Genomic DNA, 27,664 nt, shown 5'->3' with positions numbered 1-27,664 from the left:
AGGTAGTTTTCATAACAGAGATGCAAATAATTAGTATTTAGCGAAAATTTAACTATAAAAGCATCGGTGAAGTCGACTACAAAGTAGAATGCAGCACATTTGAATTTGATGTCTTATAATAGAAATAAAATTTCAAGGAAATCAGAAGTTTTTAAGTAAAATTCACAGAAAATTCAAATGGAAGCATATTGAAATATCGCCGAAAAATAACACCTACCCTGGTGGGATTATTGCGTTCGTATACTTTCTTTAAAAATGAAAATTATACTTGTTAACCATTCCTAATTTACCATATCTATAATTTACCAAACGGGCAAAAGGTGTAGTGCCAGAAAAACCGTTATCATAGTCAGTACAACGGAACTCATTTTTTATAATTGTGAAGGAGTTACAACGCTAAGCAAAGAATTAAAGTGGAGCAAAATGTGTCAAAATATAGCTAGTTTTACAGAGCGAATTTTTAATTGTTTTGAGTGGAAGAGCACGGATGATTTATATTTAAAAATAATAAGAGGATAAATTTGGCCTATGCAAGAAAAACAATAGACCAAAAGAAAAACAGAGATGATAAATAATAGCAAAATAAGCAATAATTGCCCCTGGCATAATGTAATAGAAGTAAAACATAACCCAGTTTAGGGAGAAACCTGTGGTTATAAGATCTATATAATAAATAAACGTGAGTTAAATTAAACCTGGCTTTATGCCTGCACAATATTGCATACCTAAATAAGTAAATTCAGATACTCTAGCCACTTGAAAGGAAAGTGTGTCAAAAGTGTAACTGTATGATGTATAAGTGATAAAAAATAATATATATAACCTAGGGATGATTTTTCCCCTCCTCTACCAGTGAAGCTACTGCCAAAGTCCTTCTAAAGTGCTTATCTTGGAAAATCTGCTTATGTACCACCTCCATTACCCCACTAACAGAATAATAGTACTGCTATGTACCCTTCGTGGTGACATAGTTATTTTACCAATCACCTACCTTTAGGTTAACGAGTGGTTAAATGGCACAGTCTGTTTTCGTTTCACGCTTTCACAAGTTTTCAATGGTTTTCTAATTTGGGCACGGCGCCAGCACAACCAAAATCAGCCCGCAATCAAGTGTTGGACCCGTATAACGATCTGATATCTACCCAAAATTGTATCTGGGGCTTTCATGAGGTGAAGGAGGAGCGGGTAGGTAGTAAAGAGATATAAAACGTTCTGCAATAAAGTCTATTTACCACTTTAACGTGATCGCCATAAAATTCATTCCTCTATCCACTTTTGAGGACTGAGAGATGATCATAAATTACAAGTGTACAAGATGAACACTCTCAATAATACATTTTCAGATTTCATGAGACCAAATCGATCATGGAAGGCTATTTGAGCCCAAATCCGGGTTCCTTTACAGAGGTGCGAATGCAGTAGATACGTGAAAATAAAATCATCTCTCGATGTAAGCCTGCGGGTAGAGAGACTCCGTGATCGTTTAAGAGATCATTAACTGGAATGAGAGAAAATAATGGAGACAGGGTTATGTTAAAAGGAGCTATCACAGGTCGACCCAGTTCAAAATGTTTGTAGGGGGTGGGCTACGGTTGGAGTCAGCTACAATGCCGGAGGCAGGGCCGCCGAGGACAGAGCTGGGAAGTGTGCGATAAGCGATGCTCGGCTATAGATAGATAGCGGGCCAGGCGAAATTTCCATCCATGCATTTCAATTCCTTCGCCCCGTCCACTTGAATACACCAAAGCACCCCCATTAACATCCTTGGGTTGGCAACTTTCCCCTTCTACCACCCCTTTTCCTATTGAATTTCCATTGAATTTCACACACTAACCCTTCCTGATAGAATGATATATTTTATCCAGTGTGGTGTATCAAAAATTCTGCAAAATATTATGAAGCATGAAAATCATGATTTTGAGAAAACGAGGTTTCAAATTTTTTGCGTACACAACTATTATGTTTTGTATAGTAAAGAGCCCCATCATTTAAACGATAATAACGGGCAAATCTGTGACTGGTTCATTACTTTTTGTGCAAATAGTCGTAATTGCCGTTCCAGAATGTAAATGCAATTTATTAATCCCTTCTGAGCAAGAGTTAAAGATAAAAAATCACAAAAATATACAGAACTTGTAAACGAAAAAATGGAATAAAATATTATTGATGAATGTTACTCATGTCAGCTCACTCATCAATCAACTGCTAACATTTTAACTACAACAAAAAATTAAGAACACAAAAAATAATTCAAATGCCTGCACATAATTATCAGGAAAATTATAACAATGTAGTAGAATGGAAATTTGATATCCAAACAACATGGCCACTGATTATTCTTGCCTGCAATTATTTTTACAGAACTCAATACCACTGTAATTGATGACTTATTGAATTTAATTAAAACTAAAACTCGTACAATCAGAAACATTACAGGATCAATAAAATGAGTTTGTAGCACCTTATGGTCAGGGATGGCAAGTGAAACAAAAGGAAAATGTTTCATTTCAATCCCGAGGGAAACTAAAATACGAGGCCTAGGTTTAGTTTCGTTCCCGCACGAAATAAAAATCACCAAGGAGTTCAGTTTCGACCCGGAACGCAACTTTACTCCCGGGAACGAAACTAAATTCATCAAAACTCCTTTGTTCATAGTTATGTTTTGATCCCAAAAGTTGAGTGAAGGGGGATAAGAGGGAATAGTTTCGACCCATTACGCTTGGCATGCGTGTAGAGAGGTTAAATCATTGAGCTTAAAAATCGAATAGCTAGTTTGCGTTCACCGTTCTCCTGTTAGAGGAAAACGTTTTGAGTGCCCCATACATCTAAAGGCGGTAGGCCGAGCCTCTACTTCATTCAACCATACTTCGTACTCGGTGCGTGGGTCGAAACTTACCGTTTTAAGGTGAAGCGCGTGGTTCCTCCGGTGTGAAACATTATCTGCGTTTCGTCTTGTCCCTAAGTTTTAGTTTAGATTCGATCCGAAGTAGTTTTGACTCCAATTTCGTTTCGACCCTGAGTTCAGCTACCTGGGTTTAAATCCATTACGTTTCAATTCTACTTGTCGCTTCCGGGAACGAAACAATTGATACTGGCTTTGGCTTCCGTTTCGTTTCTCTTGCCGTCCCTGATCATGGTACATCAGTCGGTACATTCCCTCAGAAAAAGTGACGACCAATGACTACGAAACGTCGGGCAACAAGTACAAGCGGCACACTCTAAAAACATCATCAACACCTATCCTTTTCCTTTGACACTGACACAGTTTTTAACACATCCTCCCCTCCCAGTAGTCCCTGTGCCTGAACCCTCTGTTTCGTTTGTATCTCGTCTAGAAGCTACCTCTTCTAATTCACCCTATCCAACACCGTCGTTCCTCCTTATCTCTGTTTACTCCACCCCCTCCATTCTTCTCCATTGTCACACCTCTAACTCTCGAACACCTCCAGCCTTTTCTCGACCTTCATACTGTGTCTAGGTTTCCGCACCGAATATTGCAGCAGTCCAGATCAGACTCTCTAATATCCTGTTCTCTGAACACATTTTTATTTTTAACTTGTTCATGAGACTCTCCTTTGTTTACTCAATTATCTTCCAGATGTCCTTCCTGCTGAATCCTTTTTCCTCAAATATTTCGCCCAAATAGCTGAACTACACCACCTACAAGTTTTCGACTATCTTTTTATTTTTAGCCTCATATCACAAAACCCCGTCTGTAGGAAAAAATTTAGAAATCAGAGGAACAACTCACTGAAGAGCAATCGCTCAATACACGACATAAAAGAATAGACGTGCGTTTTGACTGTACAGCATTGTTAACGGTATTAGAAAAGCATTAATCCCAGAGACAGGAATAAAGAACAGAGAATTTGATTCCGCTCGTAGAGAGGGCTTGAGATAGCATTCAGGGGAGAATAATGGGTAGTCGGCTTGTACTGCTAACTTAGGTAACAAGGTTTATCTCGAACTAGATTAAATCCCCATTCTGAGCGCCGGCGCTCTAACTCCCATAGAGCACTTGTATCCAAATCTCTGCGCTCTTCCTTTATTGATCTGCATACTTTCCAATCAGGAACAGCTCGGCTTCCAAGTTGTCCGCATCGTCGATAAAAATGACACGGAGTTGAGGGAACGGAGCGATATATAAAGGGTGGCTGTTATAAAACTAAGTAGGTATTATGAAAGCGCAGTCGATTTTTTTATTGAAATAATTATAATGTAAAAAGTATTTACATACATGACATTAAATAAAGTTCAGATTTCAGCGATGCTGAAGTATGACAGTTCCACACAGAAATTTAAAAGATGGCCGACCGCCTGCTGTTGTACAGCGAGCACTGATTGCTTCACACTATAAAGAGTAGAATTTTGTCGTCCCACTGCAGAGTAGGTGGCGTAATTATAATGGAGTGAATGCCACGATTCTTTCTGAGACAATAAAAAAATGTTACAGAAAGTTAATGCAAATATCAATAAATTACTTCTTTCAATAAGGAAATCATTCCTATTTTCCAATACCTATTTATATACAAGCCACCCTGTAGAACAGAAGAAAAGCTCAGTTTATGCATTAATTCCCTATGTAAGGGGAATATCGGAAAAAGTCGCTTGGTTTTTTCCAAAATACAACATAGTGATACGCTTGAACTGCGTCGCGAAGATAGCCGACTACCTGAGGCCAAGGAGCACGTGCCCATGGAGATAAAAAGCGGGATATAAGAATTAAAGTGCTCTAGTGGAAACTCATACATTGGCCAAACATCAATAGACGTGAAATACAGAATGAAGTAACACCAAGGGACCACCAATAATAGACAGTTTCGCTTAACCGTCATCGCCGAGCACGTATGACAAGGACCAACGAACAATGTGGACTTCAAAAATACTATACTCATTGCTTGAGATAAGCATTACTACCCCCGATTCACACTATCCATAGAATTAGTTACAACAGGTACATCCAACAGGGAGAGGTTATCGAATTAACTAAAAAATTTATATTCAACTGGGAGGACAGCTATTTGCTTTTGAAGAGACTATTCCACAAACCAACCAATCCGGACACATCTTGTCAATATTAAGGCCTATGTAGATGGGAAGAAACTTGCAACCAGCACTTTGAACCTGCTGCAACGCCGACGAAACTATCGTCACGAAGATGAATGGATGCGGAAGACTACCGGAAGCTTGGCTGCGCCTACTGCATTACGCCGAGGAAGCCTCCATCAATACAGAGAACGGAGGAACACCAAAAGCAACGTAACAGACACAGCGGTGTCGCGGTTCGCGCGCTACTGCATCTTATAGTTAGGCGTTCTGAGGACCAGGGGCTGACGTGAATGTATCGCCAAGGGTACCAACTTGGTGGCGTCGCTCTCACTCGTTAAACATTTGGAAATGCGAATGGAAAGTGCGAATCTGTTTCCCTATAGGAAAGGGAAGTGCGCGTATATCACGTGCCACACCGTCCGTAGTGCATGCCACGATGACAAATATCATTACGAGCTCAGTTAACAATTGAATGTTCCCACATTGCTCACACTCTTTGCTCTAGATCTGTTGAAATATTTTGTTTGAGGTTCAAGAGCATACTCTATCCCCATTGGAACACAAGTTCATTGAGAAACCGGAATAAACAAGAATACACTATTCATTAATGTGAGATCACCCACGTGCCCTTAAGATGTCGAAGAATATTGTATGGTGAAGAATACCACATTTCATTCAAATTATTCGTCTGAGTAACTTTAGATAATTATGCTCTCATCATTCTACTTACATCTAATTGACTTTTTCACGGATAAATAATTTCTCTTTTCGGGCGATAAAAATGCAAAATAGCACAATAAATACTTTTTGATGGATTCAGCATGGATAAAACTGAATTTGCAGCATTATGAAGTTTGAAATAAGTTACAATAGTTATTCTTAGACAGAGCATAATATGGTGCTTTATTAACGAATAGGCATTATTCCTTCCATTTGATGCTTGTAATTTTAAGTTAGGGTGTTGATAATACTAACAATAAAGTCACTTGGAATATTAAGAATGAAAAGAAAAAATGGCATTTCATTTAACCACGCATTTTAAATTAAATTTTGCCAACAGCAGGTCAAATTTTCAAAGGTGATGAAAATAAGTCTAAATATATTTCGTGGTTTAGAAAATCTTACATTCAAAACAATACGGAATAAGGTGGAGAGGGGTGATATCACGGAGGCCCAATGGAGGCCCAATTCCATTCCATTGAAGGCTGATTTCTGTTGTCACTTCGGTCGCATTTTAATGGGTTATCAAAAATGTCCACGGCACGTTATGTGTACAAATCGATCCACGTTTTCCAATATTTTGCATTATAACACTTTTAATTGCGAGGGATAGCATTGAAAAGTTATGAACTCGATAGATTACCTCTAAATTTATGCAAATGTCGATTAACACCCATAATTATTCCAAATTTCCCCATGAAACTCGCATCAATTTTTTTCGACAGCGACGCGAGTGACAAATTTTATAAACCCATTTAAATGCACGGTGAGTGGCAACACATTTAGAGGCCGACTCGGGGATCCTCTTTTGCAATATTCGTGGGCGATATACAGGTCCCTGGGCTGCAGATACCTACGCTACCCCACCGCTTTTGACATTGCTACCATAGCTCTTGCTGGAGGATGAGTAAGTCGCAGGCCTGAAGATTTCTCCTCACTCCACGCAACTCGGAGCAGAGATAAGGCGCGAGTGAAGCATTGCGCGAGCTGGAGTTGTCTCTCTGAAAAATGAACGTCATTTCTCACAGGCTGGAACACACACGCACCCTTTCGACCGCGCGCGTCCAGAGTGCTATTAGCAACAACACGATTACAAGCAAGCAGTCCTGCATTCACTATCTGGAACAAACACGTGAGAGTTAAATATTGCTATTCCACCTCCTTCCGCCCTGCCATGAGCGATTAATTTGACGACCATGAGAGCATTATAATACCTACGACGAGTCTCTAACTTTAAATAATTTTCTGTAGCTAAGGTTGTATCCAGGAAAACCTCATTATTAATGAGACAGCAAAAAACAGATTTTTGAATAATTTTTCGACCTCTATTTTACTCATTAAAATTATAACGATTCTTCGAATAGAACGAATTAGATTATTTTTCTCATAAGCAGTGTTCGCGCCATAAGGTGTCCCATGCCAAAATCGCCACTCGCTTGTTTTGCTGTTTTCTGTGCGCCCCTGTAGGTGAGGGTGTAATTGTTTAAAGTATTAGTTTTCGCTGTTGTTGGCCGTGAGCGGTAGTTGTGAATTTGTCGCTGTGTTGGAATAGTCTAGAGCCGACGCTGCCTGAGGTATCCATCGACGGGAGCCAGACATTCAGGTGAGGGGTGATCTGGATAGTGTAGGACTCCCGGCGCATATAAAAAATATAATCTATTATTATACTGTCGAATCGCCTTCAGGCAGCAAACGAGAATGATCACAATTAAACATTGAAAGTTTTGCAGAAATTTCCACGATACAGTATATTTAGATAACAAAGCGTCCATATTAATTGGTATTCACGAAACCAATGCAATAAATTCCAATAAATTGCTTTTTAGTAATTAAATATCGAGATTAATACAGAAAGCTTGTAAAATCCTACAAAAAAGCCTTACATTAAAGGTTTAGCATATTGATATATTTCACTTTTTAAAGGAACGCGATGCGAGGTTTAAATGTTTGAAATGGAAATTATAAAGAACATTTTTAACGGAAATCAGAAATTTTAATCAGAAATAAGAAAAACTATTACTTCCCCGAGTGTATAAATTTAGAGAAGTAAAACATTTCAAACAATACTGAGTTTTATCCAGTTTTCATGGTTTTTCACCAGTACACGAAACACTGCCAACACCTTCAAGCAAAGCTTGAGTGAAAATACGCAGATTATATTTTCAAGTAGATAAAATAGGAATTTATGGAGGAAAGAAGGTTGTAAGAAAATGGATTAAATAAAGTAGCTTCCTTAAAAATGATACTAAATTTTAAATTAGCAATTCAAAGGTATTTGAAGAACCTTATTATGACTTAAATTGGCATTAATATTGTAAAGGATCAAAGGGGCTCCGTTGAACTACAGCGATGGCCCATATTCTTCGTACTAATACCTCAGAGTAAAAAGAAAGAGTACCCAAGTTGGGTGCGCCATGATGAGAAACAAAGGCCTTAACTGGAACCCTCAGCGCAAATATTACCATGGAAAGTGGGAAAAAATTGTTAAAGAATTACTTATCAGCAGATATGAATGTAACCCAGGCGCTTCTCTTTCTCGGTGAGTATTTAATTTTAGCTAAATATAATTTTCCTTATAATTATAAGCATGAAAACGAACGCTATCATCTTAAGCTGTTGGATGATTAAAAGCCCAAAACTACCCGCGTTCATATCTACCGTCGGGCACACATGATGGAATGGAGGGGACTGATTTTCAGCTTTCGTTTTCTTCCACGAAGGCCTTTTTTTAGGGAAAGGCAGGTTCGGATGTTGGAAGGCCAGTCATCATTCCTCTTTGGCTGACACGAACCCTACCAACGGTATCCACTTGCAGCACATGTTGAGGTTTGGCATCATTCCAACCTAGTGAGGTCAAATAATTGCGCCTAATTCAGGTATTCCCTTCTCTTCTTCCCCTCACTTAACCATACCCTTCATTCCTGGGTCTATTTCAGCTTATACGTATGTGCAGCTTGTCTTTCCACGCCAGCCGCAGACACACCGTTCAAACCGTTAAATTCGGCTCTTTGCTCCAGGCTTTGGACACTTTCCCATATACCGCGAGGGATTCTTCCAATCTCTGTACTCCGAACCATTAATGAAAGTAAAAAAAAGTCGACTTTATGGTCAACTAGTAACAATTTTTGCTGTAATAATAATAATGTTGACCAAAATTCGTCCTTAGAGGGTCCTTTTGTTTAGTAAAGGGAATGAGGGGAATGGTAGGGGTAGGTTGTTTGATAGTAAGCTTATTGGTGGTTATTCCAAGTTTTATACCCTCACAATGGAACCTTTCCCCCCTCCCTCCAAAGACCCTAAAAATAAAGACGTGCATTCTCCCTCAACCCTGAATATTCCTATTCTTCGACACTCATCTCCCATCCTTCTCAGTACATCATATAAGAGTATTTAGTCACTCTATATATGCTGATAACATCAGGCACCACACTATATTTCCATATAAATTATTTCCCCACGACGGGCAACGTTGTCACTAAATTATTCTCAATCGCATCATATTGGCAGATAACTTTAATGAGTAATTTGCAAGTTTTGCCTTTGCATGAATGTGGTGGTAAAACTTGTTATTATGCGTAGCGTTATTGCACGTAACCCTGTGGTGTGCATGTGGGAATCCAATTGCATGCTGGTAATGGATCACCCCCTGCCAAACACCCTGGAGGTGGCTCGCAGGATGTTATGAAGCTATGTAGATATTTACCTAAATTCGCCCTTACATGGTTCCTTTCGCTTAGAAGAAGGGGTAAAATGAAGGGTGGGTTAGAGAATTGGAATATTGAGGGTTACTGAATTTTTTATATCCTCACATTGGAATCTTCCTCCCCTTCCCTTTCAAAGACCCCAAAAAGAAATAACATTCTTCCGCAGCATTCAATATTCCTACTCTTCGACTCCCATTTTCGTTTCTTTCCCGTACTCTCTCCTATTTTAAGGACAAACTTTGTTAAATATGATATACTCGAGAATGTTACAGAGTCAGTGAAACGCGTGGTGTGGAAATAAATTCTGTGAAAATATAGTGCGATGTCTAATTTCATTATATATTCAAAATTTGCTCCACAATGTGCCACAAATCCTAAACGAAGCCATATAAATATTTAATTACATCATGTTACAGTTAATTTGAAATTTTTGGACTAAATTTTATAGTGTGGATTCCGGGCGTCCTTGAGCGTGAATTTAAAATGAGTTCATGACAAAATATATCACCGCATCCAGTTTACAAATTCGGGTGTACGCTCTTCATGCGTTTTTATCGGCAATGTGGTACGTTTAATGAGCAAATGCACGCATATGCGGGGCCTATGGAAGCACACTGAAACTTAGACATTCTTTAGTTTAAATTACCTCTACGGTGAGGTTTTCAACCTCTACACTAATGCCTTGTAAGTCATTGAAGCATAAGCTGGAATGCAGCGGTTTTTTTATGATTTGTGATCCACCTTTTTTTAGCCACGGAGAATTTGATGTAAAAATTAGTTTGCCTTAAATTGGTGAGCTCTCCACATTTCCTTTACTGCACTGCGTTGGAGTAGTTACAAGAAGCAGCTGTTTTGCTGTACGTCCAACCTGACTCGCTAGTACTCAGAAAATGAATATTCTTGAATCATGCTGGTTTACTGCAGGTCACTGTTGATCGTGTTGTTGCGTGCCTTGATCGACCTTCGTTTTGTTTATTTTCTGAAGCAACCCCCCCCCCCCCCCGCGTAGTTACCACTGCACAAGCACTTTCAGCATATTGGCTTTCATTAAATGTTAAGGCATGGCACTTCAAATCGAAGACAACTAAATCGCCAGAGCTGAATGTTTTTGATCGACGCTGATGTCACATGAAGTCAATACTGCAATTAATCAATTTTAAGGTTGATTAAATTCAAATTTAAATTCAATTCTCAGAAATGTATGTTTACAAATGGATACTTATTAATAAAATAAAATTAACCCCTATTTTGTCCGAGTTAATCTTTAAATGCCACCGTTTTCTCAGATTGTTGAGAATTGAGACATTTGGAAGAGCCTATATGTAAATTTCGGAAACGCCTATTCATTTCGAAAAATTAAGAAATTAACCCATTAATCCCCAGCGTTGCGTAAACGCAACATTATTGAATTGAAATTATTATAGAAAACCTTTGCTTTAGGATAATTTTTTCCCAGGGTCTCTGAATTCCTGAAATACCATTCGCTCTTTTTCAATTATTTTTGGAAAAATATTCATTAAAATAATAATTTTTATTTTACTTCGAAATTTGCCTATTTAGAAGCGCTGAAGTACTACAAACTGTAAATATTTTTTTACAAAGATTTATTGGGCGATCTTGCTAGAGGTAATGTTTTCTCTTAGTTCTAACCTTCTTTATTCATCATGTTTATTTTTGTCACGAACTTTCATCGCTACTGGTATAAATATGGTTGTTGTAAATAATGTTGCGTTTACGCAACGATGGGAATTCTCTGGTAGACCAGAGGGCTTGTCTCAAAGCATAACGAGAATCGTCAATATGGCTTTTAATCGACAACATAGTCTTTTGGAGGCATTTTAGATGCATTTTTGGCACTCACAGGTTGTGAGTTTACATAGTAAAGGGTGAATGGTATCTTGAATTCCAACATGGCCATCGGTACGAATTTTACATGGAACACTCTGGTACTTCGTTGAGTCAAACTGTTGCCCGCACACGTGGAACCGATACAGGGCAATGTCATTCCCATGTCGTTGAGTCGAAGGATTACTTAGTAGACGTTAAATTCAGCTTTAGAGGTGAGAATGAGAGGGTGAGAAACGTATTAGTTAAAGAAGGATTGTGATGGAAGGTGGAGCGTTCCTCTAGTCACTCATTGGAATTTTCTCCGTGCAATCCTGAGTTACCTATTTTTTCTTCTATCGCTTAGGTGATGTAAGGCTAATAATCTAGCTTCAGTTGGGTTCGTATCAGTAAAATTGTCCTCTGAAATGCATCTTTAATTCTCATCTAGTAATTATATTAATCATACCGCAGTAGTTTTTGCTCGGCTTTTTGCAAAATAATTTATTCAGGGGTTTTCTTCATATTTAAAATTGAAGAAAATTTTATTTGTTATTTCTACGCCTCAGACGTATACTTTATAAGAAGCGTCAAGAAGGTGACTGAAGAATATAAATTGACAGGAGAGGCGATTTATAATATTTTCTTAACTTTGGAACTACAATGGGGATTATATCTTCTCAGTATTTCGAATATTGCAGGAGGTGCTGCAAGGTAAATCATATTTTACTCAAGCAGTATCGAAAGAAAAATCGTCCAGTAAACGCGCACGCCCAGGTAAAAGATGCAGAGAACAAACAGCGGTTCATCTTAATGTGAAAAAATAGAATCTACCTCCGTAGGAGTCCCGAGTTTCTGTGTGAAAAAGGGAATAGAAACACTTATTACTCAGTATGGAGGCCACTCACCAATTGAGCTCCATCACTTATTTCTCAGTGGAAAATTAATTGAATTAATTTTGAGCTACTCAATAATTACGCTGAGGAGATAAATAACCATTCATTTACTCAGAGTAAGGCAGATATAAAAAAATAATTGGAATGGTAATGTTGTCGGGGTATTATATATTACCACGCACTAAGTTGTACTGGACAAGCCAAGAGGAGATATCTGTCGCATTTGTGAGGCAATTTATGACGAGGATTTGGTTTGAAGAATTAAATAAATATCGACAGCTCTCCGATAATTCTCAACTACACAAAGTGATACATTTTTGAAAGTTGGACTTTTTCTCAATAGTCTTAACCAAAATTCCATTCAGTTAGGAATTTTCCTAACAAATGGTCCCATATTTCAGGTGGCACACAGCTAAAATGTTCATTCGTGGGGAACAATTTAGAGTAGGTTATACATTGTGGTGTCTGGCCTCATCTACAGGCTATCTATATGAATTTTTGCCATATGGAGAGGTGGAACTTGAAAGTGATATGCCTATGATTTGTAAGTTCACTAGAAGAAAGGGTTGTAATAAAATGGCTGAATTTTTTTGTTAGTCTCCGAAAATTCTTGCCAAGTATTTTGATAATTTCTTCATCAGTTACAATCTATTGGTAACTCTTAAGTGCTAATTGTTATTTTTCAACGGGAAAGCAAGAGGAAATCGAACGGAAAACTGCGCACTCATGTCTTCGAGAGATTTGACAAAAAAACCTAACGGGGATTTCTACTATTCGTTTGACAGGTCAAAAAATATTCTCTTAGTGCGATGGCATGATAACTCTGTCATCGCTGTTACTTTAAATTATGGGAATATGACACCCATAGTAAGGATGAAAAGATATTCCCGGAGATTCCCGTAGAAAATCGAAATATCATCAACGATTACAATCAGGGAATGGGAGGGGTAGATTTTCTCGATAATTATATTGTATGTTACCGTATCCACATTATGAGCAAAAAATGGAGGTGGCCTCTGTTCCAAAAAGGGGTTGACAGTGCAGTGGTGAATCCGTGGTGATTTTACGCCAAAGTCACGGGCAAAGCAATTCCTCAGTTAGAATTTCGGTACGAGATCGTAAAACTTTACTGAGACTAGAAATTGTTTCCAATACAATGGCTGATGACATTTGGCATTAAAATCGGTGTCCATTAGGAAAAATAACATGCATGTGGGGTTAACCGCAGCATGCCCGTCAAGGGAGAATACGGCACTTCTTCCGCAGGCTACATATAATTCCCGGCAAAGATGTCAAATTTGCAAATCAAGGATAATTATGTTGTTCAAAGCGCTACGTTTAATTCCGAGCAGCATATTATTGAACATTAGATCAGAAAAGACGATGAAAAATAAAATATGCAACCTAAGTTTTCAAAATTTTTTTTGCTTTTATTTACCGGAGTTTTCCCAGCGTTGCGTAAACGCAACATTATGCAAATCATATATTATGCTGAATATAATAATTTTGTCCGAAAATTAATCTTAATTAGGCCATAATTAACCGTAAAATACGAAATAACCGGAGTTAAAAGCCCTATGTGCAGTCTGGGGAATAATGGGTTAATGTGAAAACATTCTAAAACTGGCCTTATGACTACTGGAAGTGGACATGAGAGTTATTTTAGATGGGATGTAATGGACTGCTCTATCGTGAACGAAATATCCATCGTAGTAGAACTCACTGTGCAAGCATGGAAAATAAATTTCGTAGAAAAGGGATACAAAATTATGATACAAAATGAACACAAAATAATTTTTTAAAGTCCTAAAATAAACAGAAATTGTACGTTTTAAAGAAAGTAACAATGAAATTATAAAAATTATCTTATAAATCACTTTTGAAATTTTTTTTAATGGCAGAGATCAATTATTTCTGAGCCATCGCAAAATGACCAATATCACTTGTCAAAATTTTAAAGCGATGAAAGGTGAAAAGGTTACCTCACAGGAATTTTAATAAAATTCTTTGCTCTTTCATTCCAATGAAGCAATAGGAGAAAAATAAATCAATGACATATGCAAGTTATATGTAAATGGTTTGAGGAATGTAAATGGTCGAGGTGCAACAGAAGATGAGGGGATATACGTGACGGCATGGTGAAGAAAGGAATGAAGGACGCCACGCCGGTACAAGTGGACGATGAGGGGGTAGTTTGCTCCTCCGGATCATGGGCACACGTAAGGGGTGAGATACAGGGGTTATGACCCCCTCCCCACAAATTTTATCGAAGAATTGAAATTTTTATAAGTTCCATTGAAGTTTGTTTATCCTTAACTCCATCCACTTCAATTTATTTTCTGAATATCGTTCTTCTATCATTTATTAATTTTTTCTGTGCTTCTCATTTCATGGAGTAGTAGGTAATAAAACGATATTTTGTAGTATGTAGGTAATCCTCGTACAAAAGTGAATTAAGTGATTACTACTTATTTCAAATTGTGAAGTATCTAAGTATCCAAGTGCTGCCTATAGAATAGATGATAATAAATATTATCTTTGCCTAATTTTACGATTGAAGCATATTTATAGCGTATTCATATGGTTAAAATTTCAAAATATTAATAATTTTCCTTTAATAGTGATAAAAATATGAAGATCTGATGACGAGCTACACTCGTCATTGCGCGATTTGTCATCGTGAGTTAATGACGAACTAAACACGTTATTTCAGCGCAAGGGGTACGATGTCTAAAATTGCTCAATTTCGTCTGTTGCTGAGAATAAAAGCGACATTTTTAGCTACAAAATGCGTAAAAAAGGTATTTAACAAATTTTAAACGGAAGAACGCCTCTTTCTCCTTCCGGGGGGGGGGGGGGGGTTATTCTATACTCCCGGGGCCCAGGTCATGACCCCCGGCCCCAAATTTGATGCTGAATCTGCTCCTGTCCGGGTCGTCGAAAAATGCCCACGCAAACAAATTCGGAAAGCTATAGTAGTAGAATAAGGGGAGAAAGTATGGAGGATAATGACCCATCGCCAGGGATACTGAATAAAATATATCACTCGCCACGGCGAACGGGAACAACTACCCCAAACCCACGCCTCAAAACCTGCCACACAGCATTTGGCGCCAAGGGCGCCATGTGGTTGACACTTTGCGAGAGCCGGCAAAATCACTACCGTTGAATGAGCAATAAAAAAGTATAAAATCCTAATCTGCAAAAGAGTGGAACAGGTCTGATTCTTTTAGTAATCATTCATTCCCAATAAAGGTTAAATTTATTCGTCATCTCCATTCTCCGTTAAAACTATTTTTCATTCTTAATGATGCCTATCTGTTAAAAAACCTCACTCATTCGAGAAATTAGTATACCTCGAATGGAATACTATATTACTAATATATATTACGATTATATAATACGGAAATGATATAAAATTTATGATAAAAAATTATTTTATTACAAATGTTTCCACTTTGGGCGAAAATGCAGATGATACAACTACATCTACATAATACCCTGCTAGCCACTTCTAGGGTGTTTGGCAGGGGATGTTTTCAGGTACCTACGATATTTTAAGTATCATTATCGTAGTCGGAGTCGAAATAAATAAAAATCACTATAATTTTATAAAAATTTCTTGTAATAATGAGGTTTTTTATTGAATTCATAATATTTAAACGACAAAAAATAAAAAAATTAATACTAATTTGAGAAAAACTTAATCAACGAATTTCTCTCTTTGATAAAGTTATAAAAAGATAAGTAAATTGAAACAAAAATTAGGAATAATGGGGAGGAGAAATTGAAAGAACTTACTCACTATCACCAATAATCCGGAGATGAAATTACGAATTTTGGATGAGCCTAATACAATAAATATTTGTCTCTTCAACTCTCTCCCTCTAACCAGCCTATTCTAAATCCCTCTATTCACTTGGGCTCAAACGTGAATTAGTAATTGACTCGGCTATGAATAGACGCTAACAGGTGAACCCATTTTAGGGTGGAGAGTGATAATGATTAAAAGACTGTTAGAGGCTTAAACATTGAGCCTTTAGTGAAACCAGTAAAGAGGCAATATTCGAGACTAAATGATACAATATCGATACATATATAAGGTACTGCGGTACGCATAGAATTTAGAGAACTTGCGCAACGTTATTTAAATTATCGAAGGTAGAGGCTCTTCGTTTCCTCATAGGCTGTTTTCCTTGCGCAGGTGAAAGCAAGTAAATCGAAATAACGAGGAAGTTTTACCCCATAAGTAAAACATGAAAATACTCTCAGATGATGGAGCTTTGAAGCAGACCACAATTTTCTTTAAAACTCCACTCACTTCAGGTTTTATATCACAAACGAATGCCAATTACAAACCAGGGACTAGAATTTATTTCCTTTATTGCGAGGATGGTTTGATATGTCCTAATCGTTTATCCTAATCGTTCGACGCTACCTCTGCCGGAATGACCACAACGGATTTCAGTAAACCAGTTCTTCATCATTGAAATTGATGGTGTAGAATTTCCATTGTATTTAATAAGCCTTTCCTTGGTTTCGACGACAGCTTTTATGCCCCAAAAAATTGTTTGGTTTGTACGCGAAATTTTTTTTTCTTAATCGTTAAAATTCTCAATGTTGTCTGCTTTAAATGGCTGTCAAATGCAAACTAAACGACTGAAGTACCTCAAAAGTTTACAGTGGTTTACTAATAAATAGCAACTGAAGATAGTATTGTTGTATTTATGGTTTCTACGTAATAAATGCAAAAATTCAAGGACTTATCAAACAACCCTAATATACTTTTATTTACTACCTTTGCTAGCAGGGACTAGGGACTAGTGCCCGCCTTTGTGCTCTACACCAAGGTTGACCATGCTGGAATACCTGTTGTTAATTTTTTGCTTGTCATGGCCCAATCGCAAGAATCATAGGTCGATTGCGAGAAATTGTCGCAGGGTTTTTGGGGTATATAGAATTAATTGTGATATGCCATCGCCTAGCTCTCGTTTGCTAGGATTTTTCAAAGGAGAACCACTACAGTGGAGAGACAGGAATCAATTGTGGCTTCCCACTGTTGATCTCCCGATTTGTGGGAAGGTTGTTTTTTGCACTCAATGCGAGATGATTACTTCGACTCCAACCCGTGAATTCACTTCCTACCGCTCTCGACATTCCCCATCGCGGGTGCGACGCAGGTGGCCACGAAGTTTACCTACGTTTGACGCAGACAGACTGGCAAATTACTAACTTATTATAAATGAGGGAATGACTGAAGGAATGATGAGGAATGATGTTAATTACACTGAATCTGCCCCTCGCTACTTTGGCTGCTATCTCATTACCTTTAAGTATTTCACGGAGATAATAATTATTTTGATAAATCCTTCTCGGGTTCTCCACCAGATTAACTCGGTCGTATAGGGCGACGTTTCGGAAGACGACTTGTCTCCCATTTTTTATGGCGTGTTACTCAATGAAAGTTCAATTGAATTATATATTAATTAATTTATTTATTAAATCCTGCCTCCCCACTGCGGTGGCTCTGCTTTGCACAAATCTAGCTAACGAGAGCCAGGCACTGGCGTATCACAAATAATTCCACGTTCCCTAAACTCCCTGTGACCATCTATGACAATTGACCCATGATTCTTGCGATTGGGCGATGATTCTCAAGATTGGGCTATTACTAGCAAAAAAGTGAAATTGGACTTTCATTCACAAGCCTTGAAAATGGGAGACAAGTCGTCCGAAACGTTGGCCTATACGACTAAGTTAACCTGGTTGAAAACCCGAGAAGAACTCATCATTATAATTCACCAGGATAAATTAAAATCGTTTCATATTTATTTTGTCAGCACACTTCGTTCGATTATTTCGAGAGTTGCTTCGCAAATGAGAGATAGTACATGTTTACTGCTCATACTGTGTACATACTCTATGTTTATCTATATGCGGGCTTTCATACTCCATGAAACTGACTTTTTTTAAGATTGGAGATTATCAACAGTATTCATAGGCTACAAACGACGAACACTACGAACTAGAGGAAGCTATTTTCGCGAGCTCGCCCTCTTCAATTTTCAAAACTAAAATTTAGAAGTATAAATGCTACTCCAAAAAAATGAACACAGATACATGAGGAGAGAGCCAATGGAAATACATGCATAGTAGCTGTAATATATAATGTAATAAATATGTAATAATAAACAGTTAATCAATATTCAGACTCTTTACGAAAACCAAAAACATTACCTATTTAACCCATTATAACCAAATATTGCTTCTAAGCAACATCAAAAGAGTGTAAGTTTTTTGATCTATCCAGGAAATATCTAAACCACGCATTTTTTTATGGTGTTAATTGTAGTGACGAAATATTTAGCTGCCACAATAATTATGATTGGGTCAAAAATTTTCAATTTTTCAAGATGAAAAATTTTGAAAATTGATTTCTTCCTGAAACAGCTCTGGGTTAGAAAGGGTTAACGAGTGTGATACATTAATACAAACATTCAACTAATTACATTGCATCGACGAGGAAGCATTCGAATCTAGGCCTGCCAATCCTTATACTGCATTCAAACAGCTATTATTTCAATGAAGATATATACTTAACTGTAAAAATCAATTCACCGCAAAGGATACAAATAAGTAAAACACGTATGATTATCCAATTCTGCGAATATATCCGACAAAATGATGGAAAATTCAATCGTGGTCACCATGTATTGTCATCCTTTTTATGTTTGTACTTGGAGACAGATTCCGAGTCTTTGGTCGTATTATTCAATAGCAATATTGTCTGAGTTTTTTTCCAAAAACAGTATAATTTTACTAGCTACTCCTTTCTTATTCTTGAACGCGCTGTGTCGTAGTAATTTCTTAAGGCCTTTTCATGCGTTCTTTGTATGGTCAAAACACTAATTATGATCTCGAGATCAAAAACGACATGAATATAATAAGGAATTGAAAATTAACCTTCGGAAAAGGCGTCAAAGCCTCTAAGAAACAAAATTTAAATTTAAACTCCTTTTGTGTGGTAGCTTGCTGTTAGTTCTGCATAATAATAATAGACGGCATTTAGTACGCGTTTACTGTGCCAAAATTTCACAGAGAAAATAAAATCATTCACCTTGACCGGGATTCGATCCCGCATCTCCCGATTTCCGGTCGAGTGCTTCAGCAAGTTAGGCTACTGAGACATCTTTCCGTTCGGCGGAAATTTTTAGACTAATAGAAAAAAAATAAAAGCGCGTTTTTTTTCTATTAACGCCCCAAAGCTGTGAAACTAATTTCTCGAGAAGCACTGAATTGCAATTTATTCCTCATTATTACCTCCACAAATTAACCTTTACTTGACTCCACGGAAGTTTCATTGAGAACACGATACGAACGGATATGCGGATGTCACAGGGAATGCAAGGCATTGAGCGAACTCAAGGGAAGCAGCATTGGTTTCAGGGAAACAGTTTCTGATCACAGGCGATAGTCGGAGAAGGGGTAGTGCTTGTTGATCCGGCAACCGCCAACCACGACATTACTTCCGCTTCGGAGGAAACACTGAATTCGACCCTTCTCTCCCTCTCCACCCGTTGCAACTTGGGGCGCCCGATATTTGAGGGTGGTCCAGAGATAGCGCCTCTCACTCATGATATATCAGGGGTGTCGGGAACGTGTAATGGCTGGTATGGAGGTGGTGGTTGATCCCTGTGGCTCGTTTCGCGAGCACTCGAATCCACGCTTCCATGAGCCAAGAGCTATTCATTATATCCGCGTACCACGCCGTTGCCCTTACATGCCGTTTCGCGTGTTTTCTTCGAAGGGTCACCAACTAATTTATAAACCCTACAGTAAAACGCAAACACGGAAAAAGTGAACACTCTTTGCTTGGATGAATTTAAAAGACATATTAAACAAAGGTATCACGTTTGCGTATACCGCAGGAAATAGTTTAAAGCAGTGACCATAAATAACATGCATACTGCCGTCATTAAAATGTTGCGCCACTGCACTGCAAGCATTTGCAACTTGGAGAGCAACGCATTTTTAAGCAAGATTCTCCTATCCCAATCTAGTCCAAACAAAGAGGACCTTCCTCAAGGAGAAGATTGCACAGCTTAGAATTTAATTGTAACTTATTCAGGGAAACAGTTTAGCTTCCCAACTACTTTTTAAACAACAGTTTAGCTTACTAACAGCAAGATACCACACGATAGGAGTTGAAATTTAACTTTTGTTTCTTGTAGGCTTTGAAGTCTTTTCCGAAGGTTACTTTCAAATAACTTATTGAAGTAAGGAAGAAAATCTTTCGGACACGTAGACCATGTTTCTTTATTTGAGGTATGGGCAATGACTGAAGCGGATAAATCAAATCGTGGGATTGATGCACAAGATCTAAAAAGTGTAGAAGAGAAAATATATGCTGACATAGCCTTACGAAGGAGGTGGTCGACACTTTAATCATCCACCTCAAAAAGACACGATGGTCTGATGAAAATTGTTGTTGAAGGATAGGTGGAAGGAAAACACGTTAAAAGATTAGTTTTTAGTATAAATGAATAGAGAGCTGCGTCAATAACTCCGAAGTATTGCAAACTGGTTATGTCGATCGAGTAATATTAAAATAAAACAATCGAATGACTAAATTTGTGCACCCTAAAATTACCCACTTTCTCAACTTCGTCTACATTGAAACAATTTTAAGCAATAAGTTTCCACTCTAGTGAATTCATTTTTAACCCTAAGCTGAAAAAACAAATACATATGTAAATTTAAATCAGAAAAATGCGCTGAGTAATTTACAGTCAACAATCAAATATGTAACAACATACACTTGTCTAACATTTATATTAATAACATAAACTCAAAGTTAATGGAACAAGTATTTACTTCTTTGTTATATTTCTCTTCTTCGTTTTATAGAAATGAATTAATATGTTTTCTTTGACAATGAGTTTGTGTGTGCCTTTTTGTGCAATGTGACCAATTTTTAATAAACACTCTCTCTCTCGCGACATTTACGTCTCCCGTAATATTATTTACGTTAACCTGTAATAATTTTAGTCATCTTTTAAGCTCTATTTAATAGTTCTATTTTATAATACATTTTTAACCAATGTGCAAACAAATGGGGCCCTACCTAACTGTTTTACGGCCATATTTCGTACAATTTCATTCGCGTGTGCAAAGACGATACTGAGGATAGGGCGGTGATAGTAGTTTTAAATCCTAGCATACTCTGGGAGCGCAATCCAGTGACCGACTGATGATAAAGGCACGCTCATTATGGTAGATTCCTTTTTGAAACCCTAACTCTACACTTGTTGGTCAAGGGCAAATGCTGTTCGAATGTATCATTCACGCAATAATTCTTCCCGAAAGTTGGTTTTCAATAATGACGTGAACTAAAAGATTTCCTCCTGATTTGAGCCACAGGTGTGTAAATTTCACAAAATCAGGGTCGGGTTGCCTGTTCCTTTCACTGGGTCACCTAAACCCTTGCGAATTTTGGTTTTAAGTATACTGGGAAAAGCTGAAGTGATAACTTTACGGGAGTCACCTGCAATGTACAAATTGTGCGAAAAATTCGCAGAGAAAAATATCATTCACCCGGCTGGGCAAATATTTTTTTTCTCTGTTGATTTTCGCTTGAGAATTTTGTTTAGTGGTGTCTGAAAGATTCACTCAGGATTTCAATCCGAGACCCTTAGAAGAGCAGTCCACCGCCCTACCCTTTAGGCTTCCATGGTCCCCCAACTATATATCACACCGACCAAAGCATTAATCCGTATTTCTTGATGCGTTCTCCCGTTTCTAGGCATATCACATTAGCAATTTATTTTCATTTCAAGGACAAGAATGTGAAATAATTTCTTTTCTCACTAGTTTTGATGCATGGCATTTTAAGACACAAAAAAGATGAAAGTTATCAAACATGATTAACTTAACTTATTTCATAGTTAATTTCCTTCCCAGGATTGTCATGAATATCCGAAACAAGTGCAATTAAAAAATAGCAATTAAAACATTTCACTAAGATCTTTAATGAACTCTCATTAGCCGTTAATTTCTCAAAATTGTATCAACTACACATTTTATATTAAGCCACAGAAAAATTTCTCATGCTTACCATTGTTAATAAATTTGGAAAAGGAAAAAATCCCGGGTCAACTGAAATACGAAAAAATATTACCTCTCAACCCCCCAAAAATAAAACAAGGTGTAAGCGATTCTATTATTAAGAATAATAACGAAGTTTTGTATTCATCGAGGTATTATACGAAGCAGCCCTTGAAATTGCACCGATTCCGCACGGGGCGAATATATTTTCTGGAAGAGTGCACAGCAAGGAAGCGCGAAGACAAACTTGGAGGCGTGAGACGGCTGACAGCAAGCAGGGGTGGTTGAGGGGGGGAGGGAGGGGGATGGAATCTGCTCTTCCGAGGAAGGCGGACTACGACGCCAGCGTCGTCCCCGAGGAAATCCATTCCTTGCAGCAGTGGGGCACTAAAACGTGAATTTCGCGACTCACGACGAGTCCTCCACCACCAATCACTTCACCCCAATCCAAATGCAACGTGCTTCCATGGGCAAGGAAATATTTCCCTCGCCACATCTGACTGAACTTCGAATTTTCAATGGCAGGTAAAATACGACCAAAAGAGAAATGGCAATTTTACACTGACGGCACGGGTTCGACTGCAGATATCGAGAAAGATTTTTCAGAACACACATTACCCCTGAAGGGTGAGAAATGGATGACGTGCCAAGGTACAGCACGCTGCGTTGTCTTTCAAAGATTCTCATAGTAAAATAAAAATGTACCGAAAACTTATTTTTAAGGTACTGCTTTGTCTTGTCTATCAAGTTATGGACAGATGCGGACAATGAAGTTGCGGTAGAACACAAATATTTTATTAAACTTTCCTTACGGTACTATGGATACTTTGAGCATGAATTCCTTTCATCCACATTCATTTCTTCAAATACAAAAAACAAATTTTCACGGAAAATGGTGAGAGCAAAGATACATGCGTTTCCAGACGGTCTAACTGTAGTCTGATGAAGTATGCGAAGCTAAACACCAAATTTTTGGAACACACAACAGAAGGAATGCGAGAGGAAAGCAACAGTTCTTCACCTAACAAAGACGATTAGTACATACACAAATAACAGTAAAAACACGCCAAGGCCACACTATGTGCTGATGGAAATACGTCTTAAACAAAAATTTATTTTGTATCTCTTCACCAGAGTTCCGTAAGTTCTGACGATGAGAAACCAGGAGCAGATAAAAAATACCTAAATAAAGAAAAATAATAAATCCTTGCAATTCATTTTAGGAATACCTATTCAATTGCATGCATCTAGGCATTTTCCATGGTTCCCAATTGGCTTCAAGGGCACATTTACTTTTTATGGATTTTTTGAAGTACCATGGAATTCATCTGACGACTCAAAGAACAATAAATAAGTTCACCTATTACACATCTTCCTTGATGAATTACTTGCACGTAACTTCTTCCTTAATTCTCTCTTTTGTGACAAAATAACATTTTGCTCTGGTTAAAAGAGTCTTCAAAACTCGTAAGTAAACATAAACCGCGAGAGCTCAAGACAGCTGGAAATAATTCAAAAGTATAGGTCTAAATTAAGCCAGGAAATACCTAATACATAGATGTTGATATTCTCCCTCTTGTACATAAATTTGAATAGGATTAAATTTCTATTATAAATTGAGAAAATGGAAAAAAATGCCGAAGTGGGAATCGGCCAGCAGATGAGGACCCTGGGAGGGCCCTAAGAAGGATACAACCACCGGGGCCGTGACCAAGTATTTCAACTGATGCAACCGATCACAAGGGGGGGAAGGAGAAAGGATGGAAGCACCGTGGGCGGAAATCGGAAAAAGCCGGACAAAATTACAAAATGGCTTTTTCTGAGTTAATAATTTTAAATTTCGCATGTTAGCTCGAAAATGGTGAAGTTAAAGGTTGATTCTTACAGAATAAAAAAACTATACTATCCCTTAAATGGTATTTTTTCTTTTGATTTCTGCAATCTTAACGAATATCTTCGATAAATACGCAGTTACAAAATGGTGGACACTGTTTTTCGAGAAAATTTTACATTTAGTAAGAGTTTCAAACAGATTTTTGGCAAAGTTACACAAAATAACTTACATCAGGGAATTATTTGAAGATTTATCGAGATGTATGAGCAGTTAACTTTGAAATAAATTTGCGATACCGAATATTAAATTGATTTTTCGATCGCGCGGCAGGGTTCGTCCCTGCGCGTCGGGAGCTGGATTAGCCGCGACGTGGTAAGATTATTGGAACTGCATGGATTTTAACGCTCAGTATTCACCGTTATTAAGTTGTACTTCAAGACATCGATCCTTAAAGGGTGTATGGTGAAGAAACGGAAGATTTTCAGGCGAGGTAAGATATTGGAGTTATCTTTTCATTGGAGTTAATTTAGTTTTCTTTGGAAACGCTCGACGACCATGCTTTTATTTTAAATGTTGAAACCTCGAAAAATTGATTGATTTTCCTGAGACTCATCACAAAAATCTATTACAAAGATATCAGCTGACATCTGTATGCGATCTTAACTTACTTACTTAACTACAGGTCTACTACTAGCGAAACTATTCTTTGATGTTTCTGCAGAAATGAAATATTTCCCTATGAGGAGGAGAAACCCAACGATTATCCGTAGTTAGTGGAAATCGGCCAATAAAACTCGGCGGAAAGCACCTGACGTGAGGCTTTGCTACAGCGAAAATCGCTCTTTTTCCTTAGGACGCAACCTTCCGTTCGGCCAGTTGTTTTTGGTCGCACAGCTTCATTATAACAATCCTGAAATTTTTATGTTACGCAAAGTAAAATTTGAGTGTACCTCCAATCATTGGCGTAACTAGGATTTGGATTTGTCGGAAGGGGAGTTGGTGGATCAGATTGAATAACATTCCACACCTGATAATAGTTCATGGAGTTTATATTTTTATTGTGTGCATTCATTATGGAAACATGTCATGATTAGTTAACGCAATCAATTTATAAGCCTAACAAATTCAATACGTCAAATTAAAATCGACAACAAAAAAGACGAAATCTGTGTGACAAAGAGAAAGGTTTATGCCCGTTTGAGGGTCAAAATCATAGAAAAATACAGCATAGACAATTCAGCTGAACTTTGGTTTGACTAGATATACAATGGCCTCGTCACGACCGCGACACTGGACTGAGTTCGGGATGCCTCAGGTTCCCCATAAATATTCAATTAGTTGCTAAAAAGTTGCAAATACGAAAAATCGACGTTATTTTTCTCAGTACTCAATGCTCACCGCAAAAATATTTACTGAAAATAAATGAGAAATTATACTTTTTCAGATCTTCTGCTTTTGTTCCCGTAAAAGGTCGCTGAGCGAGAGGCAAGGGTTGACATAGAGGTCACTCAGCTTTTTGTTTTTTTTTTTAAAACCTTTTTAACTAGCCAGGAGTAAAAAAAAAAATTTTCCTATTCGCGCTGGTTTAAGAAAAGCGCTCACCTTGGCAGAGGAGCGAGATTAGATGCAGTGTGGCAAGAAGAGTCCGGCCGTCGCGACGTCCGCCCCGCACAAGACGCCTCCGGCAGCCGCCACCCGCCATGGCCATTCGACACACCCACTAAGGCGCTGTGTCCACGTTGCTCCTAGTGATGGAACTTCCTCTTGTAATACACTCAAAGAAAAGACACACTGCCCACGAGCACTTTATCGTAAATCCTCAGGAGGACACAAAGTGAATGTGTGGAAAAATAAATGGCTGGATTAGGGAAAATCACTAAACACCCACTTTAATTTTAAACAGCAATGTATCTAAATATTTATGGGGATGATAATACTTAAGTCATGCGTTGAACAACAAAGTACGTAGAACTTACACAAGGGCTCACTTACTCTCAACACTCAAAAATGTATTTTAAAAATTGGGTGAAACAGTCTCACCCTCAAATTCGATGCTGATGAGCAAAAAATTGAGACTTAGTGATAAAAGAGGAATAAACATGTTTTCAGGAATAATTTCAAAATTTGGGGCCCAAAAATATCATGGGAATAAATCTAGGTCATAGGTAGACAGTCGGAATAAATATATTTTTCTCTCCTTCAAAATGGACGATACTAAGAACCGATTATTTATTTATCGACCATTGAAGAGGGCAAGGGATCGGATCCCTATTGCTTCTGCATTTTTTTTTTTTTTTGAACGTTCTGAGAATTCTTCACTGAGTTCTGACTAAATCCCTCCAGATGCCTTGTTTTCTTAGCACGAAACCAAGTCTCACAACAAAAAGTAAACGATGGACCATGTTTCAAGTTGTCAACTCAGCGTACGTTTTTTAACATTTTCCTCCTTTATATAAAGCATATCAAAGCATTTCGCGGGACGCTGGTGAGACACATGTCACAGGCGAAAATATTTTGAAACACAACAGTGATCCGACGATCCTGAAAGGAAGCATTTCTGAGAAGAGGAAACGATGCGCCGACCTTTCCTTATTCGTGAATGTATTTATTTCTTCCGGAAAAAAATTTAAGCACCACTACTGTTCATGAAGACAGAAGGGAAATATGTTTTGAGATCAAGCCGAGGACACGAAAGGAATAAAAACACTTTCACCAAGATTCACGTACACATACTCCTTGGAACACTTAAGGCAAAACCGTAGGGACACAATTTTCCAATGTCTGCGAATCCAAAATAAGATCCCGCAATGCTAGGAAATAAATAATTTCATCAATGACACTCTATGCAGGTGCTAATTGTTCATCCTATGAATGTCACAGCGAAGATAACTCATCTACAAATGCTTCCTTGGCATTGGTTGTTGTAAGTACCAATCCCTTGGATAAAGCAAGCCATATCTCATATAAATGGCGTTTTAGTCCTGTTGACTACAAAACAATGCTATTCCACCACTATTGCACTCACATCCATTGACGTATCTCAGCGTGGGACGCAGATCCATTGTCCGTGGTAGTTGCAAGAGTACAGCGGCGATGAACCGATCGGAAAAGCCTATCGGTATCAGGTTGACGAGAAAGTTCACAGGCTTACTGTCCACGAATATTTCGATATGCACACATAGAGCTTGATATGAAGGTAATAAAGCCCCCAACAGAGAAGAGGAAGGTGTTCCGATGGTGTCTGCAGGTTGCGCACGTGGGTTTCGCGTGTCCGCAGTCAACTGTTCTCTCGACACCGCCGTTGACCCTGTGTCTCGGAGCGGTGCGCCCGACGTCGCCCGACGTACTGAACAGGAGACTTGCCTTGCGAACCTCTTTTGCCCCTCCCACACTTCCACTCCTCGCTCCCCTCCACTCCCCTCCATCCACCTTGTGACGAAGCATTCGTCGGCACATCCCCGAATGCGAACAGTCCGCACTATCACGGGATGAACGGGTCTACTGCCCCACTGTCTAAATACTTCTGACCCGAT

At 38.2% G+C, this 27,664-nt stretch overlaps 1 protein-coding gene across 2 annotated transcripts in view; it reads right to left on the bottom strand.

Annotated features, from left to right (window-relative positions):
- Window positions 1-27,458, bottom strand: part of LOC124165658 (lachesin-like) — a 411,583-nt gene extending 384,125 nt beyond the window's left edge. For both annotated transcript variants that reach the window (XM_046543134.1, XM_046543135.1), the window contains exon 1: window positions 25,734-27,458. In XM_046543134.1, coding sequence (XP_046399090.1) covers window positions 25,734-25,839 — 106 coding nt within the window. In that variant the 5' untranslated portion in view covers window positions 25,840-27,458. The remainder of the gene's footprint in view (window positions 1-25,733) is intronic.
- Window positions 27,459-27,664: the final 206 nt, after the last annotated feature.

The sequence above is a fragment of the Ischnura elegans genome, chromosome 9 (genome assembly GCF_921293095.1).
Source record: "Ischnura elegans chromosome 9, ioIscEleg1.1, whole genome shotgun sequence".
In the NCBI taxonomy this organism is placed as follows: Eukaryota; Metazoa; Arthropoda; class Insecta; order Odonata; family Coenagrionidae; genus Ischnura; species Ischnura elegans.
The sequence above is the reverse complement of the archived record's forward strand: the minus strand, read 5'-3'. Positions and strand labels throughout refer to the sequence as shown.